The 10,534-nt window shown below is 42.1% G+C and overlaps 1 protein-coding gene across 1 annotated transcript; it reads right to left on the bottom strand.

Annotated features, from left to right (window-relative positions):
* Window positions 1-1,715: 1,715 nt before the first annotated feature.
* On the bottom strand, window positions 1,716-10,050 carry LOC112990713 (TRPM8 channel-associated factor 2-like). The gene is made up of 4 exons (XM_064519913.1): window positions 9,613-10,050; window positions 3,648-3,877; window positions 2,961-3,025; window positions 1,716-2,117 (listed from the first exon to the last, which is right to left on the bottom strand). Exons 1-4 carry the CDS (start codon window positions 9,852-9,854, stop codon window positions 1,752-1,754), a joined length of 903 nt encoding a protein of 300 aa, XP_064375983.1. The 5' UTR covers window positions 9,855-10,050; the 3' UTR covers window positions 1,716-1,751.
* Between the last annotated feature and the right edge of the window lie 484 nt (window positions 10,051-10,534).

Below are 10,534 nucleotides of genomic sequence, written 5' to 3'. Positions count from 1 at the left end.
TTAACCTGCTCTATGTGTGCATGGTGATAGGCTCTTTGATATGTCACAAAGTCAAAGCAAAGGACAGAGGTGGCTATCCCTTTGTCTTCTGCTGATGGGGAGTGCTTTGAAAACTGGAGCTCAAGGAACCACAATTTAGAACTTCTCAGAAGGGTCTGCAAAAACTCTTGGTTATGATTTTCTAACACAAAGAACTGCACTGAGGCTGCAATAGCTCTAATTCAGACCTCAATGAGACAAAGGTGTACTGAACACATTACAGAAATCACGAGGCTGGCTTAACTTCTCTGACAGTACTAAACACAAAAAGCCCTCAGATTCCACGGACTGCTGCTGCATATGGACTTCTAGGGCTGATAGTCTCTTGCCCTTGCTCCACAGCTAAGAGGGTTATGAGGAAAACATTCATAAATAAGAACAGAGGTCTCTGTCCATCACATGATTTCAGTCTTGGACGCTGGGAGAAATACAAAAAACAGAGTATCACGTTAAAGTCATGAGGCTGAGACACAGAAAACCTCAAATGAAAAAGGAGCAGAAGTTGCTGCGATGGCCTTTGAGGCCACTCATTGGGCCCTGAGAGGCTGGTGTGAGGGTGGGGTCAACTCCAACTCTGAAAAAGGAGTAGCACAGCAAGCTTTTATATTGCTTCATTGGATCATCTGACCAACTGTGAACAGAGTTAGCCAGCTGCTGGGAAAGGCAGCTGGCTCTCCTTTAGTGACTATCCCCAGTCCTTAAAGAATGGAATCAAATTCTTCACCAGCTAAGGAAAGGTTTCTGCCCACAGATTCATTTTTGAATCATCATCTGGGAGTGCAAACATATTTTGGGATTCAGAAAACATTTCAATGAAGGCTTCCCATCCAAAGTACTCTTGCAGCTATGGATCAGAAGCAAAGAGAAACAATTCAAAATATAGGTGTAGAAGTTTAGACTCCCTCTACTTGCATTCTTTGCAAAACCTTTCACAGTTACTATTCTTCTCCCAGGATATTTTTCTATCTTTTTTTATAAACATACCTACCTGACAAATTCTAAGTACTTACTTAAAGATCAAAGTAGCCCTTTAACACTGTAAAACTATTCAACAAACCTATAATTCTAATATTCATATTTTAAAAAATTAAATATTTATACAAGTGCTTTTCATCTTGAAGGGCCTTGCTGCACTTTAAAGCTTGACAATTACTTTTTTTTTTTTTTTTTTTTTTTTTTTTTTACAATTGTCACATGTAAGTTTGCTACAAATACCTATCCATCTCTGCATGCTTATAAACATAGCACTCTCTTCTCTCAGCACCAAAATATAGGCTCCCTGCTTGGTGATTCTACACTTCATGCTTGTGCTTTGTAACCTCAATTAATCGTGGGTATTACTGAATGAAGCATTGCACCAGCAAAACTGACAGATTTAAATAAAAAAAGAAACAACAGCAATTGTCAATGATCAGAAATCATCCTTGGGAATGTCCAAAGTCTGTGGTTTACCATTCCATCCAGAAATGGTACATGCCATGGAGGAATGACCTTGACACTGTGCTGAGATCATGACTGACTCAAAAAAAGTAGTTTTTCCGAAGACTGCCTCAAAACTTCCACCTGCAGCCCTGGACCTCCTGCTCAGTTCTATTAGACATAGATCAGGACTGGCTCATATTGGTTTGTGGAATTCTATGAGCTCACAGAAAAATGTATTATTGCCTGGATACTAATATTCAGCAGAGGGAGAGATAAAATGGGGTGGGGGGTCAACTTGTTGCAGAAAGTGAGGAAAAGGAAAGAAGCAGCTCTGCATTAAAATGATCAACTTGTAAATCTGTTTGCATTCTAGTCAAAAGTTTAATTTTCCTGCAGATTACCTGCAGGTAGGTCTCCAGTACAGTAAATACTTTCCAGTCCTTCAGCTGTGCTCCATTTTTAATATAATCTTCAATTCTCTTCTTTCTAAGTTGTACCATAAGTGCATTGTGGGCCTTATCTCTTGGGATGCCCAACACAGTCTCATTCACACAAACAGACCAGAGGTTGCAGGGAAGGTAAAACACAGTTTTGACAATTTGTCTGGGAAAGGTGCTGGGATGGAACACCACAATGAGAAAAATAAAATTATTTCCCTTTATGTTAATTCATTCTTTGAATTGTATGTCATGTGTGGATGCTGTTCATGGTATGCTTCAACTCCCTGTCCTGAAGTATCAAATGTTTCAACCACAAGCAAAAGATTACACATATGCCTTGCATGTTAATCTGCTCCATCCTCACTCCCTAGTGCTGCCCAAAGCAAAGGACCAAAAAAAAAGGCCAAATGACTCGACAGAAGTACAGAGATTCCAGATGACCATACTCCCAACTGCAGGGGGGGAGAGGAGGCTTGGAAATCTGATTCTGGCTGTAGAAGACTAATCTGTTAACATCAGAATCTTCTCTTTGTATCTGGCAGGGCAGACAAAGATAGGACAGTTTATATCTTCCTGTAGCCAAATGACTGTACATTTGTGTGGACGAAAATGACCCCAGCATCCTCCCCAGCTCTCCCTAGCAACTCTGCAAGGAAAGTTTGGGGTCTGAAGGAAATACGTAGCAAAAAACAGGTGATAAATAGCAGACACAAAGTAGAAACTTAGATTTCTTTCCAAAGTGGCCTTGATGAAGAAGCAATTTTCCATTTTGAAGGCAGAGGACTAAAATGCTTCATTGCAAATGATGTGTGTCAGTGCACTAAAAGGCCTTAAAGGCCCTGACCAGGCTTACCTCCACCCACATCTCCTGCCCATCAGCGAAGGGGATCCATTTAACCTCAGGCCTGGGCCTTCAGCCCCTGCACGAGCTATGTTATAGCTGTGCCTGCCTCCAGCTCTGTCACAGCTGTGCCTGGCCATGATCCCTGTTGGTCCAGGCCCCGATTCATGAACTGACTTCTTGGCTTGACCTCAAATCTGCCTCGACCTCATACCTGCCTCATCACTCTGGAGCTGCCCAACAGTCACTGGACTTTGTCCGACTCTGGTAACCATCACTGGACCTGGACCACACAACATTTGAACTATGATGAGATTTGGCAAACCTGCCTTGAGGAGCCTACTTACCATAACACATCAGTCTGTTCCAACCTGTTAGGTTCTACTAGCTTAGTCAACTGTCTTTAAGTGGTGTTTTTCCTAAGTGACAGACAACAAAATGTTGCCTACACAAATCTATTTTTTTCCCCTACTGATGTAAGTGATTCTGTGCCTACTAAAGGAAGGGTCATATTGTGCATTAATCTACTTGTGTCTCTGTTACGTGCCTGAATGTAAGTCTCAAGATCTCACTTGTCCTATACAAAACAGCTAGCTCTGTCTCCCTTCTTTCTGTTGCCATTAACACGTACTTACTCCCACAGTAGTAAAAGTAACATGACACATCATACATGTCATTTTGTGGCCAGTCAGGGATAGCCTCAGATTTAACAGCAGACTGTGTTACTCTTGTGTAGAAAGCTCTTAATACTCATAAAAGTTTCTTACTCTCATGACCAGTTTCTTTGAATTCAGTGGGATTTATCTGGTGATTTAAGGATTTGCATGATCTCATGAAAGTGTTACTGCATTGTGGATTTCCTTTACAAATACACATCCCAGAAAGAGGCAAAATCTTCTAGTTACTATACTTTCTATTAGATATCTGGACATCCACCACCATCCTCTCTGGCCTTGGAAAAGTTGCTGGGATGGCTGCTGGTCTGGCTGTTGCATTCATCATCTTGTCCCACATGGCGAGCAGACTGTCTGGGTTGTCCATTAGGTGCACATCACCAGCTGGTACTGTTCTCTGTGGCCAACTCAGCCCAGGGTGCAGGAACTGATGGATGGTTGACTGCCAGGGAGAGTTTTCCCTAATTCAGCATTCAAAGGAGAAAGATAGCCAATTTTAAAAGAAGTTTTAAATGTAAAGAGTGAGAAGAACCACCACAGTCGAAACCCTCTGCATAGCCTCAGAAGCAATAGGAAATTTATCTGGATGTAACTGGATTTTATGAATCAGTGGGCAGATCCTGAAATTCTGGCTGGAGGACAGTTATTCCTGGTGACCCCATGACTGCTGTTGATGATATACATTTTTTCAGTATCAAGCCATGTTAAAGACTGCTCAGATGCACTTATGCTGGGAATATGGACAGAGATTAATTCCTAAGTGAAAGTCCTATCAAAATACTTTCCACACTGAGTTTATGGAAAGGCTTTCCTGGAGCATTATTTTTTCTGAGATCTTCTCCATACACAGCCATAAAATTGCAGGAAAATGTGGGCAAGCCAGCAACACAGGAATACTCCTTTGCTCACCTGCCTGTAGTTAGGATATTGGTACCACTTACTAAGCCACTTACCAAGAAGAATTGAGCCTGCACACCTCTTTAATTGTGAACCGATATTTGGCCTAGTGTGTTCTGCTTTGGCACTATGATGTATATAAGGCCACCCCACAGACTAGAGATTTCCACGGTGGTTGTCTCAGCTTTAATCTTATTCACTACTGCAAGTGGGGGCTGCAGCTCCTCAGCATGGCTGAGGTCATTGGAGTGACAGGCTGGAGGAGAAATGACTGCCATCTAAAGGCACCACAGCTCTGACAGACTTGCATAGTTCCACTACCACTAAACATTTCTGTAGCTACCGCAGGCAACAAGATATTCCCGTTTTACCAAGGAAAGGCAACAGTATGCTACCATATGGACCATTATGCCTCACATTGGTACAGACTTCAAAAGGACTCAGACGAAAGTAGCATGAAAGAATTCAAGGGCAGAATCAAGCCCCATGAAGAAGAAAAAAGAAATGCTGGATCAGTTGCCACAGGAAAGTAGAATTCTCTTTTTACAGCACTGATCAGAAAGAGGGATTTTACTGGTTTTAAAGCACTTTCAAAGTTACTTGGCAGTTTGCCCACACACATCAGCACAGTTGCACTGATGCAGATGGACAATGTCATGGGGAAAAGCAAAGAATGAGCAGAGCTTACCCTGACATGAAATAGGCAAGCAGAAAGGAAGCTGGGAAAAGGGATAATGTCCCCATTTATAATAATTCACCTGCCTTCCATTCAGCCTCTGAAACAGTGTCATAACCAGGGGGCTCAGCCATCAACAGCTAAAGTCATGTGAATCTCTGATTCATAGACCAGCCTTGGCCAGAGTTTCCCCTACTGTCGGCCTTTTAAAGACAAAAAAAAATCTGCTATGATATAATACTGTTTGGATGACCATACCTACTGCAGTGCTTATGCCTCTCCTCTTACTATGATGTAGAGGTTGGTTTCAGAGTCAGGATATAAACCCAACAAAAATAAACATTTTTTATAGTGTGGTTATTCCTCTGCCCTGATAACAAAGGTCATCTTAAGAGAAAATAATTTGGAGGGCTTGCAATAAAACAGGATTACAGCAGAAGATATCAAGGTAGGGCAAGAAAGATATATTTTTTATAGTGGGCAGGAATATCTTAATAGTCTCTTCTTGCTAGGCAAATTTCAATCTTGTTACTTTTCATCCTATTCACTGTGAATATAGGGTTTATTCCCTTCATTTTGACAGCAACAGTATAGATATTTGTCACTTTTGACCTCTGCCTTCTCCAGGAGAACGGAGGAGGGCACATAAGAAGTGTGAAACTAACACGGAACAGCCACAGCGTGGGGCAAACGAAAATCAGAGTTAAGTCTATTACAGCTGTCTAGGGGAGTAATTTTTTTCAGGACAGAAGTGTGAGAATGCAGTTTAAGGAATGTAGAAAGAGGATTAGAATAGCAGAAACTTAGGGAGGAATTGCTTGTGGTTCACATCTCAGTAAGGCTGAGACAAACATCAAAGAAATGAGAATGGGAGCAAGGTAGGTTATTCTGACTGTAATGAGAAACAAATGAAAATGTTCACCACTAGGTTAGTTGCAACAGCAGAAGCAGGAAACTGCAGACTCACTGTTCTTCTGGGAGTAATATAAAGTCCAGTGTTTCTCCATGCTTCTGGACCTTGAGAGAAAAAAAAAAGGCATTATCAGGATAGAAACATATAAATAATATGTTAGTCTTCAAGTTATAGATAAAATTCATCAACAGTTTCCATTCTAATTCCCTTTTTTTCCTGAAACTTTCACCTTTGGAGATGAGTCTTTCCACATTTGATCAACAGCTGATGCTGAACTTTTTTTGAAATGTTTGAATTTATACTGATTTATGGGGGAATTAAGAAAATGCACTGAAATCTAAAACTGAGCTAACAAAAGCCTGCCCCACCCTCACCTCACTTAGTTCAGCTGGATGAATTTGCTATCAAGGTGACCTTCCTGCTAAAACTTAAAAACAAAACAAAAAACACCAAAACCACACAAGTGAAGCTTGTTTCAGAAAAGAATGCAAGACGATCTCCAAAAGTAACTTATTATTTTAAATGCCCTATAAACACCCCATAACAGTTTGGGATGGGCTTTTTCTTTTCAGAGAAGCTCTCCTCAAGCAAGACAAAACACAACCTGCATGTAATGACATCTTCATGTAAAGTTTGGCAAAGAGCAGCAGTGGTGCTTCACATCAGCTAACAAGTTAAATACCCTCTTCTAGAAGCATTTGTAGACCATGTGCCTGGACTATTCCTCTATTACATAACCAAAAATTCAGCCATCAGCTGACCAAAACTGCACTCATCAAATGACCAGTATGCCAGCATTCATCATAGTACAGAGGCACTTCTGGTTACATAGTGGACATGGGATCCCAGAAAAAAGGCAGGGAGGGAGAGAGCAAAGAGCAGATCAAACAGATTATTCTGATCAACCTGATTCCAGCCCACAGTTTGGGTGCTGTTGAAGAAAGATACAGAAAAATATCTCCTGCCTTCATTTCTTCCATCAATCTGAACAGTTACAGTTGGGGACACAGTCATTTCTGGAAGATATGGTTGAGAGCAGATACTTGTTTTTGTGTGTCAGGGAAGTTGTTGTAGAGCTCTGTGGCTATATTGATTTAAACTATTTCCTCACAGTTGCCTTTGATTGAGCTGTCAGCACAAACATCAGGAATCCCCTGAGAAAGTGCAGGTTCAGTCATCTCCTTCCAAACAGATCAGAGAGGTAGGGAATTCTGCATGGGGATCCTCAGGAGCATAGTTGAGTCCTGTGCTAGTTTCTTGAGTCAGGAGAAATATGGTCGCTTTAGAGCTGCTTTTTCTTGGGGTTTTGTTGAAATTTGGAGAATGCCTTGCAAAAGTGGTATTGTGAGGATACCTCATCAGAACATAAGACTGGCTGACTTGGTGCTGGGATGTTATCTCCCAAGATGCTAACTTCAAACTTGTGCAATATTTTGTTGCTAGGGCACTCAGCAATGGCATTCTGATCAGCATTCCCTGAAGCCCAGGATCGTGCCTGTCCTCCAACCAGCATAAAACTGCCCCTTGAAACAAACTGATGGATCTTCTCCACCTCCTCATCACTGTAGGCTCTGCAGCAGTACACACCCAGCCAATCAATGGCATTAAGGATAAAGTTTTTCATTGGTGAGGTTTGGAAATAGTTTTCAAAAGGGAGTATCACAATGCAGCCCCTGCCCTAGTGAGCAGCTGCAAGGAATGCCTGGTGGGAGTCATTTAGAGCAATGGGAAATGCTAATACACCATGGCTGAGTAGGTGGGAGGGGACACTGCCAATTTCTATCTTGAATTCATTCTATTCTTGAATTGAGTCACTACTCCTTGTTTCAAGAAGTTGCTGAGACAAATATATTAACTCTTTCAAAAAAGACTTCAAAGTTAACCCAAAAGATGTCACTGAAGTGACAGCAATGTTAAAATCACAGGAATCACCAGCTGTCCTTACACATGATATAAAATAAATTCCAAGTGTACTGTGGGGAAATCCTCACATATGCACACAGGCAAGAATAGTGCTATTTGCTTGTGACTCAGGTTATATCCATCTGCAACAGGCTAAGATGTTACCACCCACAGCAAGTGGTTCAATCTGTGGCAAGAAGTTATTGCCCTTAGGGCACACCACCTGTAACAGATCAAGCAAGCACTTCCTAATCTGCTTCAGTGCTAAATCAGGCTTATACCTCTAAACTTTCTCAACAATGACTTAAACTAATCCAGTTCATTTTGCTCTCAAGAAGACTAGGGGAACTGACACACCACATTCTAGCAGCTCATCTTTAAGGCAGAGACCTTCAGTCAGGGAACGAGTGGGAAGCAGGTACTAAGCTGTTAAAACTGTGGTAGTTGTTTGCAAAGTTGTATATGTCATCTGATCTCTTGCTTATCCCTTTACCACAAGTTTCAGCCTAAACTTTAGCCTCCACTGCCTGCCTGCTTGTCCATCATGAGACATAAAGATAATTTTTCTCTCCCTGATGGTGGTCAAACACTGGAACAGGTGCCAAGAGAGGTTGTGGATTCTCTGTCCTTGATGATATTGAGTACTTGACTGGACAAAGCCCTGAGCAACCTGATCTAGTTGGCCTTCCTTTGAGCAGGGGGTTGGACTAGACAAACTCCAGAGGTCCCTTCTAACCTAGAGTGTTCTATGATTTAAGTTTCTATCAGCAGTCTCCAAATGTATTGGCAGTGCAGCACCCCTGAAAAGTCACTGTGAAGACAATAGCTTATTTCTTCAGCAGACCTGCTTCCTGAGCATTGCTAGACCTGAGCCTTTTTTATTATCACATGTCTTACTATTCTTGTCAGCCTGCCAAGCCAAAAGGGCTCTGAGACAGAGATGAAGCTGAAATGTATTCTTCCATATGCAATACTGAGCACTATAAGCTCAACTACAGAGCTTCAAATTCCCACCTCATTTATACCTCTGTCCCCTCCAATAAACATCTACTTGTAACATAAGGTGTCCATCAGCTGAGAAACTCTCTGAAGAATTATCATCACTAGCAGGGACTTGTGACAAAAAAAGAAGCACCTTAACTCTAATAGCAACACTGGACAGGAAAGAACAACCTACGCTACTGAGTCTAGTTCCCCCCAGTTCCAGGCATCTACACAGTACACTATTAATCTAGTGTGGATTACATGACAGATCATGGGCCCAATGTGAAGTATATCCAAGCATCGTAGTTCCACAGAATATCTACCCCATGCTTCTCCTATAACAAAGGTAAGGTACCTGGTACAAAAGCCATAAAAATGACACCATGCCACAGGCATCAGCAGGAAATATTAAGGGCATCTTTGGTATCCCAGGTCTTGCATCAGGAAGGATTTAAATACCTCAGGAAGTCATTCCATAGCTGTACCATTGACAGAGTTGGGAAAAAAAAAAAGTGCCATAGTGCTGCATAGCAGACCCAGACAACAGTTTCTTCCTGGATGCTGATCTGTTGATCACTTGAAGCATGGAGCATGGATTACCTGGAAAATGAAGCACATGAACCAAGCTTCTTGGTAGTTTCTCAGTAACATCTAGAAGCACCCTCACCTCCTTGAACACCCATTTCTATCCATAGCCATTTCTCTTGGTGGGCAGGGAGCAGAGACTTTTTCTTGTTCCAGCAGGCCAATAGCAGAAAACCCAAAGCAGAGTATTTATTAAATACAACCTAAAGACACTGCAAATAAACATTTAAGATACTCACTGGGTGATCAGAGGAATCTTCGGCATTGCTTTGGACACTGTGAACACGACGATCATTCTCTCAATGCCTGTGGAGTACACACCAGCCACACTGGTCACCTGGTTCCCAGGAAATTCAAACAGCACCTTCTCCTTGCCATGTTGACTAGCCCAGTACCAGGCCTGGCCTCCAATGAGCAGGCCCCCACCTTCCTTTACAAAGTGAATCAGGTTCTTTGCATGAGTACTGTCATAGGCATCCATACAGTACACCCCCAGAGCGGTGCTGAGCTCTGCCCCAGCCTGTACTTTGGTGCCAGCCCTGAGAAGCAGCTGGGAGAGAGAATCCAAATGATGATGGACCCCAACCAGGGCCCCAGGGGAGGGCTTGAGCCAGTCCACAGCATTTCTGAGAAACTGGGAAAACCTGGAGTCCTTCAAGATTTCCTCATGAGAAACAACCACCCCCTAGCCCATCCCATAACAAGTTGCTGCAATTAGCACTTGACCATTGGTACTCACCAGCACTGGCTAGGCTTTATCTCCAAACTGCAACAGCTCACAGGGATGATAGTTTGTTATGAACTCAAATGAATTAACATCTTTCACCAGCGAGGCATAGGCTGCTTTGGAATACATCTGATATAGCTCATGTTAAAGAGTACTGAAAAAGAAAAAAGGGATGCACTTTTTATCCTAGAATCCACATTTGAAATGTTTAACAGAGACAAGCTAATGAGATAAAGGCCAGGTATGCTGTTCTATAGTCCCAGGAAGAGTCTGTATCCATGAGTAATGCATAAACCTATAGTGCAGCCATAAGTTGAACAGAGAAAACATGACAGGAATGAGGAACCTTTGTATTAGCTACCAGTCATGCAATGTATTATCCCAACAGGCCTGTTAGGAAACATACAGTGAAGAAATAACTCCAGTTAAACCTT

Source organism: Dromaius novaehollandiae, chromosome 1, assembly GCF_036370855.1.
Source record: "Dromaius novaehollandiae isolate bDroNov1 chromosome 1, bDroNov1.hap1, whole genome shotgun sequence".
Lineage (NCBI taxonomy): Eukaryota > Metazoa > Chordata > Aves > Casuariiformes > Dromaiidae > Dromaius > Dromaius novaehollandiae.
This window is presented reverse-complemented; position numbering and strand designations above follow the sequence as displayed.